Source organism: Mastomys coucha, unplaced genomic scaffold (genome assembly GCF_008632895.1).
Source record: "Mastomys coucha isolate ucsf_1 unplaced genomic scaffold, UCSF_Mcou_1 pScaffold11, whole genome shotgun sequence".
Taxonomy (NCBI): Eukaryota; Metazoa; Chordata; class Mammalia; order Rodentia; family Muridae; genus Mastomys; species Mastomys coucha.
Genome location: NW_022196893.1, coordinates 4084980 through 4107287, shown reverse-complemented (window position 1 = coordinate 4107287; position 22308 = coordinate 4084980). Strand labels below are relative to the sequence as shown.

The 22308-nt window shown below is 39.4% G+C and overlaps 1 protein-coding gene across 20 annotated transcripts in view; it reads left to right on the top strand.

The window, feature by feature from the left end:
- The window catches only part of Ptk2 (protein tyrosine kinase 2), a 223869-nt gene that overhangs the window by 84567 nt on the left and 116994 nt on the right, over positions 1 to 22308 (top strand). For all 20 annotated transcript variants that reach the window (XM_031345669.1, XM_031345719.1, XM_031345722.1 and 17 more), the window contains 4 exons: positions 9572 to 9738; positions 14606 to 14693; positions 19205 to 19284; positions 19476 to 19538. In XM_031345669.1, coding sequence (XP_031201529.1) covers positions 9572 to 9738; positions 14606 to 14693; positions 19205 to 19284; positions 19476 to 19538 — 398 coding nt within the window. The remainder of the gene's footprint in view (positions 1 to 9571; positions 9739 to 14605; positions 14694 to 19204; positions 19285 to 19475; positions 19539 to 22308) is intronic.

Sequence of the window (22308 nt, the reverse complement as noted above, 5' to 3'; positions counted from 1 at the left end):
CACAGGTGCAGTTGTGTATCCACCCGTGATTAAAAATAGTTCTGAGATGTTACTTTGTTCAGCCTTTAAAAACTGAGGTGCCTAGCTAGCTAGTTATTCTTCAGTGGTACAAGTGAAATGAAGACTTGCATTTATAATCCAAAGCTTATTCATAATCTAGGTTTAAGCCATTTGTGAGGAGGGCCTATGGAAAGCCAAAACAGTACAAAAGCTAGACCACTTATGCCACACAGTGCTATGTTTTAAATACAAAGGAAAATTCTAGGAGATAAAAAGCCCAATTTCACCGGGCAGTGGTGGCGCACGCCTTTAATCCCAGCACTTGGGAGGCAGAGGCAGGTGGATTTCTGAGGTCGAGGCCAGCCTGGTCTACGGAGTGAGTTCCAGGACAGCCAGGGCTACACAGAAAAACCCTGTCTCGAAAAACCAAAAAAAAAAAAAACCAAAGCCTAATTCCAGTTAATGCAAAAGTGATAAGACAGTGATAGAGTTTTATTTCTAATAAGGGGGGAGTTCTAATGTCTTGGATAGAAGGTCAAACCAGCCATAATAGTCCCTCAAGACAAAGCTCAATCTAGGTTCTGTGAAGGTTGAGAGAGAGAACTGCCACTTTTGATCAGTTTTCAAGCAGCAGAGGTTGGTTTATAATGTTTAAGGAAAGTAGAATTTCCGTTAATGTGAAGGATTGGTGAAGCAGTAACAACAGGCCTAAGAGCTCTAGTACACTATCTAGAAGACCTGGCTAGGTTGCTAGGCTAAATAAGACTTTTTAATGTAGATGAAATTGCTTTCTAGTAGATGATGGCATCTATGACTTTCATAGCTAGGGAAGAAGAGTCTGGTTTGCATCTGGTTTCAGAATGCAAAGAACAGAGCTAAAGAGGAGCTTCACTATTGAAGAGAGCTTGCTCTTCTTCAGAAACTTCTGAGATTCCAGTACCCTCTTCTGGCTTCCATGAGCACTTGAACATATCTGTACATACACGCCCACAAACATGCATAGTATACATAAATAAAATCAAAGAACATAGGGTCAAACAGAGTGTATACAGCTCTGGCAGAGGACCATTGGTTTACAACCACATGTAACTCTAGCTAATGGATCCATCGCCCTCTTCTAGCCTCTGAATGTACCTGCACTTCTTTAGAGGACTTTGAGTGGCCAAGGAAACATCACTTTTGTCTTGCTAAATAAAAAGGAGCTTCTTTTCTAGTGCACACGATAACATTGGTTATTTTGTGCTGAAGCACACACTTGGTCTCCCTGACTGAAGCTTTCTTCCCCTCCTAGCTTATGCTTGAAAGAGAGTAGTTATATTGACCTATAAATCTCCTCCTACTGCCTCCTGCTGTTTTAGACGGGTGGGGTTGAAGTATGCTGGAACTTGGCCTTATTTTAATTTCAAAGTGAAACTGATGAGAAAACACCCAGTTTAGTCATTGAGGTTTGTTCTTGCCACCTTCAAAGCAAGTTAAAATTTTAACTGATGCATGAAACTTTTTTAACTGCATTGATCACATTTGGGGTTCAGCATGCGTGGCTGGTATTATTTGAGCCTGTAATTATAAGTAAATAAATTCATGTAGTTTGCCAAACTAACATTGTCTCATTGGTGGAAAGAGTAACAATAGATCCTAGCATTTGGTGACTGCTTTCTTATTAGAATGGGAAAACACATCAGTGGCTAGAAGGGTGTGTGTGTGTGTGTGTGTGTGTGTGTGTGTGTGTGTGTGTATGTATGTATGTATGTATGTATGTGTAGGGGAGATTCTTATTAGAATGGGAAAACACATCAGTGGCTAGAGGTGTGTGTGTGTGTGTGTGTGTGTGTGTGTAGGGGAGATATGTGTAGGGGAGATACCCAGAGAGAGAATATTTACTTTTGGTACAATGTAACTATCCTCAGACAAACCAGAAGGCATCAGATCCCATTCTAGGTGGTTGTGAGCCACCATGTGGTTGCTGGGATTTGAATTTAGGACCTCTGGAAGAGTAGTCAGTGTTCTTAACTATTGAGCCATTTCTCCAGCCTGAAGAGAGAAAATATTAATGAGAATACGAATAATGAGTTCTGTGAACAGAGTGGTTCTGTGTTAAAAATAATGGCTCAAGAGAGAAAGGGACTTTGGGTCCCGTCCTCTGAATTCCACCACAGATCGTGAAGATATTCTGAGAACAGTGCAAGGTTTGCAGTCTTTGCTGGGTATCATCTTTGATACATCACCAGTCAGAACTACATAATTTTCTTCTGCTAGAAGAGCAGGTGGGTGTGTGTTCAAGATGTGATGGTTCTTGAATGCTAACTACAGTGAGTCCAAATAATTCGGGAATTAGAAAAGATTCCACATGTCCTAGATTTTGGATTTTTTTCTAGACAAAAATGTGAAAGGGCAGGTGAGATAGTCAGAGTTTAAGAACACTGGCTGCTCTTCCAGAGGTTCAGAGTTCAATTCCCAACATGGTGAGCCAACATGGCTCACAACCTTCTGTAATGGGTTCCGATGCCCTCTTCTGCCATGTAATTGTGCATGTAGACAGAGCACTCCTATATTTAAAAATAAATAAATAAAAAAAATTTTTTTTAAAAGAGAAAAAGGGGGGGGGTGGTGGTGCACGCCTTTAATTCCAGCACTTGGGAGGCAGAGGCAGGCAGATTTCTGAGTTAGAGGCCAGCCTGGTCTACAGAGTGAGATCCAGGACATCCAGGGCTATACAGAGAAACCTTGTCTCAAAAAACAAACAAACAAACAAAAAGAACAAACTAGGCTGGCGTTGGTGGCACACACCTTTAATTTTAGCAGAGGCAAGTGCATCTCTGAGTTCCAGGCCTGCCTTATCAAGGAGGTCAGGGAAGTCACCATGAGAAAGGAGAAAGAGGAAGGGGAAGAGAAAGAGAGAAAGTGTGCATGGGGGGGAGGGTAGAGAGAAAGAGAAACCAAAATGTCTGAGTTATATAGCAGTGAGCCTCTGGGGGAATGACAGATAAGCCCCTGGGCTGGAAAGTTCAGGGTTGGGGGCAGGGTATGCCAGTTAGGGATTGAGGGATGCTTTGAGAACCTACAGGCCAGGTTTGCTTTTAAATGTAAAATATGCATCTGAAACTAGTCTTGGGCAGGGAGATTGTGGCCAACACAAGGCTAGTTTCTAGAGATGATCCTCATTCTAAGCCCCAGTGAGTTGGGGACTTAAATGCAAGTACTGAAGTTGGCTGAACAAGACTCTTTCAGACTTGTGCTCTCCAAACCCCAAGCATAATACACACACGCCATTTATATCTTTACGTTTGTGCTAATTTGTTATAGCACCAGCAGGGAACTAATACTGTGGTTGTGAGCCATCCAGAGATAAAGTTCTTTGCTTTAGAGGGAGTTTTAGATGGACTGCTGGGCCAGGTGTCAAGAATTCTGAAGCACTGCATCCTTATTTTGGGATAATTAGCAGAGTGAGTGAGATAGTGAAGGAAGGAAAGAGAAACACATTTTGATGAGATCACTGCCCATCCTAGAAATAGAATAAGGCAAACAGTGTTAATAGGGTTAATAGGTTTGGTAGTTTCTCTAGTAAGGAACCTAGAAAATATGCATGAGAAAATAGGGAAGCTTTTCCCACACATCAGCTGATGTTTGTTTGCATGTGGTATGCCTTTCTCTTGACATTATCACACATCATGTTCCTAATAATGCACCTAGTGAGTGGGTGTTATGGATCTTCAGTGAGCTAATATCCAGGAAAGAGTAATCGTGGAGAAAAGAGATATCATCACTTACTTCTAACAGTCTTATATATAAAAGATTAGCAAGTACATCAGACCAGGCAAGATCATAAAGGAAAAAAAAATGAGAGAGAGGGTGAGAACCTTGTCACTAACGTATAATAAGGGAGATGCCAGTTATGACAGTATGCACATGGTAGTTTCTATTTTTAGCTTTGTTCTTCATATTAACAACCATCTTAAGATTATGTGTTGTTAAGGTAGAATGAAAGACAGTTCATCCTGTGTGCGGTGATTGGTTCATTTTATTGGTGTATAGTTTGTTGTACTTTACAAGATGTTTGGTTTCAGTGAGCTACTTTTGTCCTGTGCTGGTGGTATACCATGAGTGATAGCAGCTAGGAAGATGTCCAGTAAGTACTGTTTTGTATCTCTACCTTCTGTTCTCACCTACAACAGCCCATTAGTGAGTGACTGCATGCACCCAGTGCTAAAGTTTTGTCATGAACATTGTCCTATTTTCATCCTTAAATACTTCTTTCCAAAGATGAGGATTTAGTCCAGAAAACTCCTGGTTTTGAAACCTGGCATAAATAGGGAAATGGAGGTTTCAGAGGAGCCAAATAAGGCTTTATGTTTCATAGGCCTAGATGGTTAAAAGCATGTAAAGATAAGAAGTTAAAAGTTGATTTCAGCTAATTTCAGTGGCATAGTCATAAAACCACTCTTCAAAATTCCTGTGTTCCAGAAATCTTGCGTCTGTATTTGTGTGTGTTTTGGGGTTGATGGGAGCATTGCAGAGCAATGATGTGTTCTTGAGAACACATTACTTGCCAAGCAGTTGTAGGCTGTATTTTAAGGATGAAAGCCATACCTGTTTCCATTCTAGTGCCCAAATAATTGACACAAGACCTGTTAAATTTATTAACAAACTTTAAGCACCATAACTGGGCAAATATTCATCTACTCTAACCCACTAAGCTATCTACTTCCCAGCCACAGGCCCCATGTAACTTGCAGCCTGAGTCTTGCTTTGGCTTAATCTGCTCCATGTGTGTTCTCATGGTAAATCCCTTGGCAACCTGCTCCTTGATTCCTCCTGGCCATTTTGCCTTATGGCCACCTCTTCTCTTCCTTTTTTTCTCACTCTGGGGCCCTCCCCTGGGATTGGAAGTCCTGCCTTCTCTGCCCAGTCATAGGGTATTGAGCTCTTTAATAACTGTACTGGCTGGTTTTGTGTGCCAACTTGACAGAGGTTGGAGTTATCACAGAGAAGGGAGTTTCAGTTGGCGAAGTGCCTCCATGAGATCCAGCTGTGGGGCATTTTCTCAATTAGTGATCAAGGGGGTAGAGCCCCTTGTGGGTGGTACCATCCCCGGACTGGAAGTCTTGGGTTCTATAAGAGAGCAGGCTAAGCAAGCCAGGGGAAGCAAGCCAGTAAGAAACATCTCTCCGTGGCCTCTACATCAGCTCCTGCTTCCTGACCTGCTTGAGTTCCAGTCCTGACTTCCTCTGGTGATCAACAGCCATGTGGAAGTAAGCTAAATAAACCCTTTCCTCCCCAAGTTGCTTCTTGGTCATGATGTTTGTGCAGGAATAGAAACCCTGACTAATACACTAACCAATTAGAGATAATTGGTGGGAGGAATATTTTATTCAACATAGATATAGAAGATGGTTGAATAATCCTGACAGTACTATCATCCAGACTGTAACTAGATATCTGAGCACAGAAATCAACAATTGAATATACAGTGCACAAAACTATCTTCCAATAAGCAATTGTCAACAATACTTAAGTCCTCCGGGGCAAAGTATTTTTTGGTTTTCAGATTTACTCATTGGGTTACTGAGCATGCACAGTTAGGAACTTATGACTTGTGTCACTGTCAGTTGCTACCCAGAGGAATTGGTAAGCAATTTGTAGAGTGAAGAAAATGATGGGCTATGTATAGAAGTGTGATGAAAAAGCAAAAAGGTAGAAAAAAGTGAAATCTCCGTATGCCTGCTGTTTTTGTCTGATTCCTGGAGAGTGAAAACTCTATGATTTGTCAAGAGGCTGTAGTGTGGAACACTTTTGGGTTTCTTCAGGCAACATGACCAAATGTGGCCAAACTCATTTTCTGCTCCATAAAACACCAAGACTAGATAGAAGCCTACTTTACCCCACTGCTCACTATAAAGCTGGGCTAAGCTTCTCACTATGCCTGACTTGCTATAGGTGGATCCCTATAAGTGCCCATGAGTTGCAAAGATATGAAGGTGAACCTTTAACAGGGTCATCGGGGACAGCACCCATTGGAATGGAATTATCTGTAGCGTGTTAATGGTATAAATACCAGTGTAAGGAGTAATTTGTGCTTTGCAGGGCCTTACATCTTACAGAAGAACTAAGGAAGGATATACTAGGTGAGTATAAAAGTGTGATTAGAGCAGGGTTGACGCATGGAGTATGTGACTTAAGAGACAGTGTGCTTGTAAGATTGAGCTGCAAGGATGTGATATGGCACTTGTGATATTCTGGGGTGAGTAATGTTGGTATACATACACTGGTGTAGAATTAGCAGAGTTAGACATGAGTACCTTTGGGATCTTAAGAGCATTCTTGTAGTGGAAAGACTCATGGGTTGGTTAGGAGGAGATATATGAGTGGCCTTTGATTTAAGAGATTCACTAAGGTTAGCCAATATTCCTTTCCTTTCCTATTCGAAAACCCCATTCAGTACTCAGGATTTAAAATTGTAACTTGGGACTGAGGTCAGCTGACTGGCCCTCTGTGTCAGGGTAGCCTTGTATGGAATGTAGTTAGTCCTGTGAAGTTCTCCAGGTGCTTCGCTAGTTCCACAGAGGTCTGGAAACTGAAGACATTCTGTCTTGATGAGAATCCATCTTCCTTATGAACCTGTCTTGGGCTTTTGCAGTTCAAGACTCTTGATATTTTGTTTGTTTCTTCTGGTACCATGTCTAATCCCTCTTGTCTCTATTCCATACCCCTCTGTCACTCCTTGTATTGATCATGACCTATTCAGTACTGAGAGGTCTGAAAGGAAGCTAGCTGACTGACTGATTCATCCACTTGAGTCTTAGAGTGTGCCTTGCACAGGTGCTATGGCACAAAAGAACACATTCTTCTTCATTGTACCTATAACCGTTTTTTTAAAAAAGATTTATTTATTATTTATTATATGTAAGTACACTGTAGCTGTCTTCAGACATACAAGAAGGGAGCATCAGAGCCCATTACAGATGGTTGTGAACTCCGATGTGGTTGCTGGGAACTGAACTCAGGACCTCTGGAAGAGCAGTCAGTGCTCGTAACCACTGAGCTATTTCTCCAGCCCACTTCTAACCATTTTTTAATGGTACCTTTTCTTTTCCTTTTTTTCTATTTCTTTTTTGTCTTAAGTAGAGGAGGTTAACTGTCTTGGAGATGGCTCAGTGGGTAGCAGTGCAAGCATGAGGACCTGAGTTCAAGTCCCTAATATCCATGCCAAAAGCTAGGCAGGCATAGCTGATGGTGTGTGTAACTAAAGTGCTAGGGGAATAGAGCAGCAGGAGAGAAAGGCAAGTCCCAGGAGCTCTTTTGCTAACCAATGTAGTTAAAATAGTGAGCTGAGCTTGTGGTTTAGTGAGAGACCTGGTCTTAAAGGTATAAGGTAGGGAACAACAGAGGAAGATCCTCAGCATCTTTCTCTGGCCTCTGTATACACACATGGGTACAGGTACACACTCATGCATGCACACATCAGATATAAAACAGAGAAAGTTGATGTGGTAGTTTGAATAAGAATGTATTCATATATTTGAATGTTTAATCACCAGAGAGTAGCACTATTTGAAAGGATTAGAAGGACTAACAGGTGTGGCCTTATTGGAAGAAATGTGTCACTGAGGGCGGGCTTTGAGATTTCAGAAGCCCATTTCAGGTCCAGAGTCTCTCTTCTGCTAAGCAGTAGCACCTGCTTGCATTCCTCAGTGGTTGGAATGGACTAAACTAAACTTAAAGCAAGCCCCCAGTTAAATGCTTTTTTTTTATCAGAGTTGCCTTGGTCATGGTGTCTCTTCAGAGCAATAATATGGTGACTAAGATAGTTGAGAATATCTTTTATTGTATTATTAATAGCACTAGACTATAATAAAAAATTCCTCAATAAATATAAAGCTTTAAATTAGTTGCTAAATTAGAAAAGAAATTTGTAAATGTGTGTACATGTTTTACCTACACATGTATTAGTGTACCTGTAGTACCTGAGGAGACATTAGTTCTTGATTTTTTTTTAAGATTTATTTATTATTATATGTAAATACACTGTGGCTGTCTTCAGATACCCCAGAGGAGGGCGTCAGATGTCATTATGGTTGGTTGTGAGCCTCCATGTGGTTGCTGGGATTTGAACTCAGGACTTTCAGAAGAGCAGTCAGTGCTCTTAACTGCTGAGCCATCTCACCAGCCCCCTAAATATTCTTTTTTGTTTGTTTGTTTGCTTGTTTTGGTTTTTTAGAGACAGGGTTTCTCTGTATATCTCTGGCTGTCCTGGAATTTACTCTGTAGACCAAGTTGGCCTCAAACTCGGAAATCCGCCTGTCTCTGCCTCCCAAGTGCTGGGATTAAAGACGTGTGCCACATCAGTTCTTGAAACTGGAATTATAGAGAGTTACAGGCTTTGCTGAGAACCAAACCGAGGTTCTTTGCAAGAGCAGCAAATGTTATTTGCTGAGCCATATTGCTGAATTTTAAAAAGTAGTTTTTTCTTTTGTTGATATTAATGGTGATGTCAGCTTCCTTTAGAAAGCTTTTTCCCCCCAGCACTTAGGAAGCAGAGGCAGGTAGATCTCTGTAAGTTCGAGGCCAGCCTGGTTTACAGAGTAAGTTCTAAGACAGCCAGGGTTATATAGAGAAACCCTGTCTTGAAAAACAGAGAGAGAGAAGCGCTGGGGGAGCACATGCACACTCTTTTCTTCATCTTTATCACTAAAAAGACAATACAGTATGCTGCGCTTTGTATGTCCTGCACACAAAGTGCAGCATGTGAGTCAGTCTGATTTCTACACAGCTTATGCATTTGTCATCATTTGGGTTTTTTTTTTCTTTCTTTTTTTTTGCGGGGCTTCCTTATGAAGGCAGGTGAAAAAGAGATGGCTATTCTAAAGTTGGGCCATTCTCGTAGCCCCAGGAGAAACTTCATATTCCCTGTTGATGTATTTGAAAGCAACTGTCTCTTGAACTGAGCACAGTAAGTGTTAGAGTGTGGGTTTAGAGACATTTAAAATTGCCACATTCTAATCTATACAAAAGAGCAAACTAGTTATGACTGATTTATAGAACATCTCGTAGTTTTTGTTTTGTATCAGATGTTACAGCTTGGACTTTCAGAAGACACTGTTTCAGAAAGTAGAACCCGACAGGGCGGATCTGCTCTGACAGAATTAAGATAATGTAAAAGTGGAGTTGCTGAAGTATTGCCTTGTTTATCAATAAAGTTAGATAAAGAATGTTCTTTGTGTCCTCCCTTTGCACAAAGTTTTCCTTATTCATAAAATTATTGTTGCATGAGAAACAATAAATCTTATATGAGATTAACATTTTGCTTATGTGATGCACTTACTAAGATTTCCCATAACGGCTGGAGAAATGGCTCCTCCAGAGGACCTGGGTTCTGTTCCCAACACTCACATGGTAGCTTGCATCTGTCTGTACCTCCAGTTCCTGAATCTGTTCCAGAGTATGTGACAGCCTTATACAGATGGGCAGGCAAAACACCAATGCACATGAAATAAAAGTTAAAAATAAAAAGATTTCCCGTAACTAACTAGACTTTTTTTGTTTGTAACCATCATTTCTGTGGGGTGTGTTCTAGGGCATCATTCAGAAGATAGTGGACAGTCACAAAGTAAAGCACGTGGCCTGCTATGGATTTCGCCTCAGTCACCTGCGATCGGAGGAGGTGCACTGGCTGCACGTGGACATGGGTGTCTCCAGTGTGAGGGAGAAATACGAACTCGCCCACCCACCAGAGGAGTGGAAGTAAGATTCTAATCCACCGCAGCATGACTGTGCTGGATTACTTTGTGTGTTAAAAATATGCGCAAGAGGATGAATGTGTATGCTAGCTTTTATACTGCTTGTAATTACTGCTTCTGTGTAGAGGAAATTGGCTAGTAGTTACTAAACAGTTACCCATTTAGAATACTAGTTAAACGTGTTTCTCTTTCTATTCTTTGTCTTCTCTCATGGTCTTTGTTGATCTTAGTTGTGCTCAGTGCTGTCTATTACTCTTGCACTTCTGCCCTAAGTGATATTGCTGCTTTATGAGCCAGTGTTGACTGGTCCAGGAGGAGAGCAAAGCCAATAGCCTTATCAGTGGGCTACCTAATGCATACTTTTCCAGTAATCTATACTCACCTGAAAAGAATGGTACACATTTGTTCATACATAAGATGGTTGTGGGAGTGAGCTCTAGTGATCCCTGCTCAAACAGGGATGTAACTGAAGTTATTTTAAGGGGATTCAAAAGAATTCCCAGCAGTGCAGTAGTGGTGCATGCCTTTAATCTTAGCACTAGGGAAGCAGGCGGATCTCTGAGTTTGAGGCTGGCTTGGTCTACAGAGTGAGTTCCAGTACAGCCTGGGCTATACTGAGAAACTGTCTTGAAAAAAAAAAAACCCAAAATAAATAAACAAATAATAAATAAATTAATAAATAAAATATTCTCAGTCTTTTTTTTTTCCTGGTTAATACCTATTAATTTTTATGAGTAAGTGAATCCTTTTAGTTGGAAAATCTTAAATCTAAAATCCTAAGTTTTGAGAGGAGTATATCTTTAAAAAATAGACTTCTTCCATATTATACCCTGAGGCATACACTCAGGAAGGTCAGTAGCTGAAACAAAGACCCTGTCAACACTGAAAGCCAGCTTGGTTAAATGAAGCATGAACACATACAGTTTTGTATCAGTTGTGTAGTTCATCAGAGAATGCAGTTGTGTTTTCAAATTTGTCAAATCACTGGGGTGAACGAGCTATTTCTGGAGAGTATAATTAGATTCCTTTATAGCAACTGGTAGGGAAGAGAAATTTGACTTCTAAACACTTAATCAGACCATTTAATGTTTAAAATTTAAATATCTAAATGTCAAATAAAAATAACTGCAGGTTTCTGCCTGCTATAGTTAGGTTACATTCTTCTTTTGCATATACCCCTTAGAGGGAAAGTTCATTCTCATGGTTAATACCTAAAAATTTTCTGCTCCGGTTATTTATGCTCAGGGAATATCACTCTTTTCAACATCAGTTTTTCTGTTCTTTTAAGCCAATTTATTTTACCTTAAATAAAATAGAGTAGGGATTACTATTGCTAAAACAAGATTCGATGTTTAAAAAATTAGTAATCATGAGTGTAGATTTGAATATTGCTAAAGACATTGCAGAGATGACCAGAGGAAGCAGGATTATATGCATGAAGAATGTAAAGATGTTATAACTTCTCACTTCTTCCCTCCCTCTCTCTAATGTGACATGTATGTGAGATGTGTATTTGTGTATGCTTGTGCTCATGCTTGTACTCTCCATTACATCTTCACATATCCTTGGATGGGATACAGAGAAACCAGTGAGCAAACGACTCAGTCATCTGTGCAAAATGCCTAAAGATGTTGGGCAGAGAAGAACAGGGATGGTGGAGGGAAGTAGTGGGTCAGGGGTCTTTCCAAGGCAGTGCTGGGAGATCCCTGAGTGTCCAGTTGCAATGTTTGAGTCATTTCTGCTCAGAAATGTTCTGTAGTTTCTCTACATGGAAGGCCAACTCCAGAGGTTTTGCCTCCTTTTTAGTCTGGCTCCTACTGCTGTTTTCCTTCTGCTCTGATGGCATTTGTGCCTCTCTGGTTTCAGCTTCCTCTAAACCCTGAAGTGTAATTTGAAAGTGTTTTTGTCAACCTAAATTGGGATCTGAGTCTTTTCTCATGATGCCTTTGGTAGTTGTTGAGTAAACTAGCCCTCTATTCTTTCCGACTTCCTCTGTCCTGTTCCCTCCTCTGCTTTTACAAAACCTTCATGACTTTTCACTTGCCCCATTTGAGCCTCCAGCTTTCTCGTGGCTTTCATAACACATCAAGTGTGATGCTTGGCCCTGTGAAGGTTCTGTGCCCCAGTGTGGGAGAATGCCAGGGCCAATAAGTGGGAGAGGGTGGGGTGGCAGGCATGGGGAGTGGGGAGGCAGCTGGGGTTTGTTTTTGTTTGTTTCTTTGTTTTTTAGAGGGGAAACTGGGAAGGGAAAAATTTACATGTAAATAAAGAAAATATCTAATAAAAATTAAAAAAAAAAAGAAATCAAATCTAACCTGCAGCTTCCCCAAGTATTAAAACACTAAAGCAGACAACTATCATCTACCCACACCAATCCCATACATGAGGGATAGGGGATAGAACTCAAGGTTTCATATGTCAGGCAGGTGTTCTAGCACCTAGCCACACCCCAAGTCTCTCACTGGGGGATTCTAGGCAGGAGCTCTACCACTGAGATACACCCCAAGCTCCTCACTGGGGGATTCTAAGGAGGTGCTCTACCACTGAGCCTCGCCCTTAGTCCCCAACATGGTGATTCCAGACAGTTGCTCTACCACATGGACTTCTAAAAACTGTGAAGTCATACTGGAAAGCAACTAGTGTCAGCCTGAGCTTAGCTGCCCAGAATCTTTGGGGAGAAAAAAAAAAAAAGAGTGTGACTCTTCTGCCCTTTTCCAGTGTGTTTACTGCTTTTGTTTCATGTGAGTGCTCAGCTGTGTCCCCAGCAGTGTCTATGTTTGCTCACCTTTCTTGCTCAGGAACTGTCACACTCATCACTCTGTTTCTGGCTCTGGTTGTGCATGGGACCACATTGGTCTAGAGTAAAAAATACTTTAATGAAAATGAAGTAAGGTGATGTATTGATAATATATGATTGTAAAATAAGCAGGAGGGAAAATAATATGATAGTGTTCTGGTAGCAACCATACTATTACAGTAATGAAAGTGAGCTCAACTCATCTTCATTTTTTACATTCAGATTTTCTAAAGATCGTATTTGATCTAAAAGTTGTTGCTATCTAAGTTTTGCTTGGCAGTATTTCATGATTTTGATAGTATTTGCACTATCAGTTAATATGTTGGTTTTGAGTCTGAATTTTCCCCATCAATCAGAGGATTATTTAAGTGTGTCTTCAGTACTGATTGTTAACTTGTTCTCATGTATCATGAGAAGAGTAACTTATTTATTTTAGTCTTAACTTGCCTGGAATTCACTATGTAGATAAGACTAGCCTAGAATTTACAGAGTACCCCAGTCGCTGTCTCCCAAGTTTTGACATTAAAGCCATGCGCCACCACACTGGATGAGAAGGGTAAATATTTTTATGATGCTTTTTTTTGCTCTTTCCTTTTTTTAATGATTTGTTTATTTATGTATATGAGTACATTGTAGCTGTACAGATGGTTATGAGCCATCATGTGGTTGCTGGGAATTGAATTCAGGACTTCTGCCCACTCTGGCCCCATTCGTTCTGACTCAAAAGATTTATTTATTATTATATCTAAGTACACTGTAGCTGTCTTCAGACAAGCCAGAAGAGGGCGTCAGATCTCATTATGGATGGTTGTGAGCCACCATGTGGTTGCTAGGGTTTGAACTCAGGACCTTCAGAAGAACAGTCAGTGTTCTTAACCTCTGAGCCATCTCTCCAGCCCTTTTTTGTTCTTTTTAAAATTCTGAGTCTTTGCCCTTCAGGGATTGGTTAATGTCTTCATTCTTTTTGGAATGAATGTATGTAGTTTTGTGGCCAGACATGATGGTACATACCTTTAATCACAGAATTTGGGAGGTAAGGCAGGAAGATTGCTCTGTGTTTATGACCGGCCTGGGCTACCTAGTGACTTTCTGGCTAACCAGGATTTCATAGCAAGATCCTACATCATTATAAACTGACAAGAAAAAGTGAATGAGTTGTGGGTCCCTACATAAACTTCTTTTTTATGCTATCCCAATATTGTTTACATTTGTCTGCTTGGAAATAACAAGTAAATGTATTGAACTAGTTTTTGTTTTTGTTTTTCTGAAACATCCTACCCAGTTCTGCATTTCAGATTGTAATGTCTTCATTGATACTTCATGTTGGGGTATGTGTTTTTCTTACATTCCTCTTGTCAGTAAAATATGATCCAGAAGGAAATACCACAGTGCCAGTTTAGTGTTCTAAGTCTGCCCATACTGTGTCTGACTGATACTTCTGGCGAACACTATCTAGGTTGTTTTTTTGATTTGAGTTTGTCTACTGTTTTGTCATGATTATATTAAGGTTGTTTGCCTTTTAAAACTTGTATAGTCAAGATGTCTTTTTGTTTTGTTTGTTTTGGTTATTTAAGACAGGATCTTTCTGTGTGGCCCTTGCTAACATAGAGCTTACTGTGTCAGACAGTTTGGCCTTGAACTCACAGAAACCCACCTGCCTTAGCCTGAGTGCTGGGATTAAAGATGTGTGCCACCACTCCTAGCCAGTCAAGATGTTCTTTACTTCATTGTGTTAGTCAGGGTTCCCTAGAGTCACAGAACTTATGGACTGCCTCTTTATATTGAGAGAGTTTATTGTGATGACTTACAAAGCCTGTAGTCCAACTACCCCAACAATGGCAGCTGTGAATGGGAAGTCCAAGGATCTAATAGTTTCTCAACTAGTTCTTTCAGCTGGTCTTCTGGAGAAGTAGGTTCCAACATTTGTGCTGACAAGTGAGTGCAAGCAGGTGAAGAATAGGGTATCTTCCTTCTTCCAATTCCTAATGGAGGTCTCTAGCAGAAGGTAGTTGTAGACTGTAAATTGAGAAAATAATTTATTTCTAATCATTGTATTTTGTGACTTGTTCTTTAGATATGAATTGAGAATTCGTTACTTGCCAAAAGGATTTCTAAACCAGTTTACTGAAGATAAGCCAACATTGAATTTCTTCTATCAACAGGTATAAATTACTTTCTTTTATATATGCTGCTTTGTTTCTTTGAATCATTTTTATTTTGTTTTTTTAGAGTAATATTAAACCTTGTATTTGAGAGTTTGTAAATGTAGAGTAGTCCAATATTAAAAAGTATTAACTCATGAGAAGTTATTTTTGTTTGTTTTGTTTTGTTTTGTTTTTTTAATGCTTCTTGAATTTTTTTTATGCTTAGGCCAGGCTTAAATGGTATTTGTTCTGGCCAGGCATGCTTTTAGTCTCAGAACTCAGGAGGCAAGAGGCAGCAGATTTTTGCGAGTTCAAGGCCAGCCTGTTTGACATTTGTCCATTTTGTCCATGTCAACAAGTGCTGCATAGAACGACTCTGTCTTGAAAAATAAACCAAACCACTAGCAGCACAGCACCACGAGATGCTTCTCGTGTGTGTGGACAGTGGCCGTGGCCGCCACGCGACTATCGTGCTTGAGCCCTGTCCATGAACTTGGATAATTTTGTCACTAAGTTTCATGATAAAGCAAAATGAGATTGGGGGTTGGGGGGAGGAAATAAAAGGCAATTGTGGCATATATTAGTTACTTTTCTTTTACTATCATTAAGACACCATGACCAAGGTATAGAAGAAAGGCTTTATTTGGGGCTCACCGTTTCAGAGGGTGACTCCATGCCCATGACCATCATAGTGGGCAATATGGTAGCAAGCAGGTAGCATTCCTCTGGAGCAGTTGCTGGGAACTTACATTTTGATCCACAAGTACAAGTCAGAGAAAGCTAATTGGGAATGGTGTGGGCTTTTGAAACCTTAAAGCCCACCCCCAGTGACACAACTACTCCAGCAAGGCTACACTTCCTAATCTTCCTCAAACAATTCCACAAACTGGGGAGCAAAGAATTCAGGCATAATGAGTCAATAGAGGCCATTCTCATTCAGACTATCAAATTCCACTCCCTGGCCCTCATAGGCCTGTAGCTATAGCATAATGCAAAATGTGTTTATGTTAACTTCATAAGTCTCCATACTCATCAGTGTCAACATATTTTAAAAGCTCAAAGTCCAAAATCTCTTCCAAGACCCGAGGTAACTCCCTGTAAAATCATAAAGCAAATTAGATACTTCCAGCATAACAGTGGCACAGAACATGCATTACCATTCCAAAAGGGAGGAAAAGGGGCATAATGATGAAATACTGTACCAAAGCACGATGGACACCTAGCAGGGCAAACTCCAAAATCTGTAATGCCATGTCTGATTTCTGAGAGTTTAGATGGCTTGGCCATGTGCCTGCTATTTATTTTGAATGTTGTGACTACAGAGTGTTAGGCCACTGAAACTACGCATCCCTGTCTGCTGACCACACAGCAGATGTGAAGTGGTGCTCTTAGGAGATACATCATCTCTGTGTTTCTAGGACCTTTCCAGTCTGATGTCGCACTCGTCTGCAATTCACTTATTCACACACACTGCCTTTTACTTAAAACAAATTGTTAAGTCATATGACATACCTTTAGAAAGTCCAGGGAACTATCTTGTTTTATTTTTGCCTGCTTTTATGATAGTGTATCAAGTACATAATGCTTTAAGAAAAATAAAGGTGACCAGTGTTATAGTCACCTCCTTTCCTATGTGGATTGCTAGGGTCAGTGCTTGCCCAGAGTCTCAGGTGCATTGTGCAAATCCATAAGAAAATGAAAGTGTAATCAAACTCTGAGTTTTAGAAATTTATAATTCTGGGTTATAAGACCTGTCTCTTTAAAATTTGTTTTTGAGACCCTTTGTAAATTGTCTTTTGAGTTTTGTATATAAAGTAGGACTATTAAAGCTTGCCCTGAATAATTACATGGATCAGAAGTGATTTCTATAAAACATTAGCCCTAGGACCTGACTACTAGTAGAGTCTCTTATTAGTGATTCTTCTATAATTATTGTAACCTTCAGGCTTTCTCTGAGGCTGTAAGATGGGATTATGAGGATGATAGTGTTCAGACTGAATGAAACACTCTTAACAAATTAGCTCAGTATGAGAATGAATAGGTGTGTGTGTGTGTGTGTGTGTGCACACATACATGTACATATATGCATATTTTTATATATTTTTGTATATATGTATTTATATATCTGAAGTATGGTATAGTATATACAATAGGGATATATACCAACATACATCCCTATATACTATATATATAGGGATGTATGTTGGTATATATGCCTATATAGTATATAGTATATACCAATAGGGATATATTCTGAGAAATGCATATTTTCAGAACTTTTGTCATTGTGCAAATATCACAGGGTACTTGTACAAACTAAGATGGCTGCATCACCAGACAGGTCTTAAGGAACAAATATTGTTTTTGTGGTCATTTTATTGACTGGAATGTTGTGTGCTAGATGGCTATATAGGTATATATACTGGAATGCTTGATAGATCTGGTTTGTTCTTGAATAAAAAACAATTCTTCTGGAATTAATACAAAAGTCATAGTTTTACAATGATTAATAAGGGAAACAGACAGTGAAGGTGAGGCGCCGAGTCTTAACAGCACAGCCTCAGGATGTGACTTGAGTTCAGTGGCTACAGGGAATGCTGGAGCAGAAGACAAGCAGTGCTGTGACACTAATGGGGTAGCAGTAGAAAAATAGGGCACAGAGTCCATTCAGCTTTCTAAAGGATACAGGTGTTTTCAGATCACAAGTTTTAGCCTGTGAACCAATTGCTCTGAAGAAACACCTTGAATAATTTTGGAGTAAAACTTTATATGTGAGCGTGTTTTCCCTGAAGATTGTTATCGTTGTCTCTTTTTTGTAACTAAATAAACATTTGACTTTAACGAATGACTTAGAAAAGTTTATTGATTTTCTTATCTCTGAAGAGTGTTTAGAAATTGCAGTTATTGACCTTCTGGACAGTTGGTTAATGCTCTGTTTATCATCAACATGGTATTGAAAAGTCAGCAGTGGTACGTGCCCTGAAACCTGCCCCGGGTGATTGAAAGACAATAAGGCCTTCCTCCTTCTAAGAAAATACGAAGTTTGTATGGGAGTCACAAGTTTAAGCGAAACTTATACTGTTTTATACCAGCTGCTCAGCAGTGAGTGTAGATAAAGGGCATCTGTGCTCCATACAGATTGTTTTCTCCAAGAAATTAAATAGATAAGCAATGTTAGACATGGGGTTTTGCAAGGAAAGATCTTAATGAAGGCTGTGTGACAAATGGGATCAAAATCCTTGAACTAGAAACAGGTAGTTTAGGAGATAATAGTTGAAAATTTGCAAGTTTTTCCTGGGCAGTAGTCAGCATACTTTTCCTGTAAAGAGCCAGAAAGTGAATATTTTAGGTTTTGAAGACCAAGAAACAAAATTGAAGACAATAAGAAGGTAGGTGTATAGCAAGACAAGAAACCAACTTTGTGTTAATGTTGCTTATAATGTAACTGCATGTAGATGTTGGTAATAGAGATGTGTTGTGAGGGAGGGCAGACAGTGTTCCACTCTAGGTTCAGAGTACATGCCCCTGTCTTCAAAATCAACTGCAGATTTTTGTCTCTTAATTCAATTCTGTGAGGAAATTGTGAATGTTTCAGCTTTGCAGATGTGTTCATGTTGACAGGTATTCACACAAGCTGGTGTCATTTATTAGTATGTGTGTGTAAATTTATTATTATTTGCATGTATGTGGTATATATATGTGACTGTGGGCATGTAGAAGTCATGTAGAGTACAACTTTCAGGATCCCCTTTTTCTCTCCATTCTGGGTTCTTGGGATCAAACTCAGGTAATCAGCCCTGTGCAGCAGGCCCTTTTATTTGCTCAGCCATCTTACTGGCCTGCTTTTTTGTATTTGAGACAAAGACTCACTGTGGGATGGCAGAATTGTACCACTAAATCTGGCCCTCTCTGTTTAATTGAACATGTTTATTGCCAGAGATGTCACCACTGTTGCTTTATGTTAGACTCCAGGTGTGTTCCTTCACAGATTTATAAGAGTGGACAGTTTAGTGGGGCTGTGTGGTTGCACATTGGGTTTTAAAGAACATGAATTTTTGTGGCTCTTGCTCTGAGGCTTTGGGAACTGGATTTATGACTTAGAGAAAAATTGTCCTGCAGCTTAGTAGAAATGCAGTTCTTGCTGCTCATTTCTGCTTTGGGCTGAGTGGGAAGACCATGAAACAGCAGAGCATTGTTGCGGCTTCAGAGCCACACACAAGTTGAGCAGTCTTAGACTGTACAAGCCTGGATTGGTAAAAGGTGCAATAATGATGCTTGTCACCAAAGCCTGGCAACCTTAAGTTAATTGCTGGAACCCAGGTAAAGTGGAAGGAGAGAACCAACGCCACAAAACTTTCCTCTGATCTGCAAGTTCCGTGGAACATGCATGTCTCTTGGTATGACTTATTTTATATCCAAAATCTAGTATAATTATTGACAAAACGTGAACAAATATGTAAAAAGCAATCAGCAAACATTTAGGGATGATTATCTTACAAACAGTCCTGTCTTCTATTCCTTTATTTCAGGTGAAGAGTGACTACATGCTAGAGATAGCTGATCAAGTAGACCAAGAAATAGCTTTGAAGTTGGGTTGTTTGGAAATTAGGTAGGTGGTAATGCTACATAGCTTTTGTGTTTGTTTACTTTTTAGGCATTTTCTTCTTTATAAAATTACCAGTAAAATCATGATTAAATTGTGAGATGATCCATATTACTTACTATTAATTCTGTCTTTCCTAGTTGTTTCTCATTTAACAGCCTAAAGATTCCTTTTATACATGTGTTTCCCGTTTTCAGGCGATCCTATTGGGAGATGAGGGGCAATGCCCTAGAGAAGAAGTCCAACTATGAAGTGTTAGAGTAAGTACTGCACATGTGAGCTGTCCATGCAGACTCTGAGTATTCTTCCTCCTAGCTCATCTCTACTTAGAATTCACCTGAGGTAATGGTCTTCTCACTTTTAATTTGGAGGAGAAAAAAATGCTTTTAAGAAAAAATACTGACGGCCTTAATTTTATTCACAAACATTTACAGCTAATAATGTTTGTGGCCTAACAACATAAATGTTTTTATACATACACAAATGTATAAAGGTTTTTAAAAAGTATACATTAAGCTGGGCAGTGGTGGTGCACGCCTTTAATCCCAACACTTGGGAGGCAGAGGCAGGCAGATTTCTGAGTTTGAGGCCAGCCTGGTCTACAGAGTGAGTTCCAGGACAGCCAGGCCTACACAGAGACACCCTGTCTCGAAAAACAAACAAACAAACAAACAAACAAAAGCCACCAAAAAAAAGTATACATTAAATTTCACTGAATGATACTTTCTTTCTGTTTTACATTGAAATTCAGAGTTGCCCATAAATTGGTTAATTATTCATTTTCTCTGCAGATAAATTAAAGGTTCTTTTTTAACAAATGGAGAAATGACAGTTATTTGCTACTCATGTATTAAAGAATGTAGAACATAAAAGAATTTCTAGTAATGATACTAGTTTGCATATTTATCTGTTGTGTTTCATTGTTTTAAATGTGTGTCAGGGAAATTGGACCTTAATAAAATTGTCATGAAAAAAAGTTTTGTACTTCATCTTGTTGATAATTAATTGAGCCAGATAGCTAATATTTATCATGTCTGAGTGACGCTCCACTTTACTGTTATTTACCACTATAGTTTCCATCGGTATTGTTATTGAAGTTTTTATAGTATTTTGAGAGATGTGTTAAAATCAAAGTTCACTCAGAGCTCATCTGTTGTAATGAAGAGTATAAATGGTTTTAGATTTTATTTAGACTTTCTAGGTCAGTCCAAATACTTTTATAGTATGATAGTTTCACATTCCTCCATGCTGAAAATAGGAGCTTGTACAGCAGATACGGTCACAGAAAGAGAAAAGTAAAAGTGTTTTAGAAAACAGTTACTTTTAGTAATGGATACTTTAGATTCATTTTGGCTATTGGTAAGCCTCTGCTGGTCCAGTCTGTCCATAATGTTTTAAAGTGCCCAAAGCTAATGCAGTTTCTACTTTCTGAAACATCTTGCGTTTGGTTCATGATAGTACATGCCTAGCAGATAATCAATAAGTTTATAAAGGTATGTCACATGCATTGTATCCACTAATCGATGAGACGAGTACAAAAGAAGTACTTTTCAGTAGAATTTTTACTGTCCTTAGATAGTTTCGGTCTAGCAGTCACTGTAGTTTTGTTTTTTGTTGTTTTGTTTTGTTTTTAATTTAAAATAGATATATTCTTCACCCTTAAAAGACTCCTCACTGCTTAAAATTCAGATTGCTAGAATTAGAGAAGTTATTAAAGGTTGCTTATCAATAGGTTTTGTTTTGTTTTGTTTGTTTTGGTTTGTTTTGGTTTGTTTTGGTTTGGTTTGGTTTGGTTTTGGTGGTAATGCTTGTATGAGACAGGTTTTCATTTATCCTGCTGGCTTTGAACATTAGATCCTCCTGCCTTCAGTTCCAAGAACTGGGATTACAGGTATTCATCTAGATGAAGTATTTAGAGAAAGTTTTAGGTTCTAATTCCTAAGTTAGAAATGAGGCAAGTTTTGCAGTACTGTTGATATAAAGTTGGTTTTTAGAAATTACAGAAAGTCAGGTAGCAGGAGAATAAATTAGCAGAAGAGAAAGGACCAGGGTCTTCCCTAGCACCTTCAGAATTCAGGTGTGGTTTTCTTTTTCATGAGAAATCAGAAAAAATGGACTGTAAGATGCCTTTACAAAGGTCAGAGCTTGTGGTTTTTACTATTGGACTAGAGAGGAGGAGTCAGAGCTAACATATAAATCAGATCCTCCTTAGAGGACAACTAAGCACCTGGATGACACACTCGGTAGTGGTCAGTCTGTATATATATGTAGTGATCACACGATTAAACATGGTGGCTACTGCAAGAAAGGGTCTTATATCCTGTGACTATAACTTTGCTTGGCTCTTTTTTATGTGCTTCACTTACAATACCCAAACTTTTGCACTTTTGCACTTTTTTACAATGCATGTGACTCTGCAGTTGTGTCTTATGTATGATACCACTTACCACTTCAAAGAATTGGTGATAGCTGAGTGGTCGCATGTGCAGAGTGCCTGGCTCCAGGCTTAGCTTTTTTCCTGGTGCTTGATGAGGAGCCCTTTGTGATATATGGTAGTGGTCATGCTGGTGCCTGCCTGTTGGTATTAGCAGAGAATTGGGTTTCATGATCCTAGCACTGTGAATTGACTGTAATCAATACTGTGAAGAAGAGAGGTGATCAGCCAGCATGAAACCAAACTGTAGAGCTCTTCCAAAGAATATTGGCCCAAATGACTAACAGAGTATAGCCGTTATCAGTTGGGTTATTTTGTAGTGCCTTTGAATGGGTTTTAGGTTGTTTTTAAAGGTAATAAAATGTTCTCTAGTTAGAGAAAATTTAAGTTACATTGTTAAGTGGGGCGGGAGGATTCATATCCCATAATATTTTCTCAGCCCCCTTTTTAAAAAGATTTATTTATTTATTTTATGTATGTGAGTACACTGTAGCTGAACAGATGGTTGTGAGGCTTCATGTGGTTGTTGGGAAATGAATTTTTAGGACCTCTGCTCGCTCCTGTCAACCCCACTGGCTCAGTCCCTGCTCACTCTG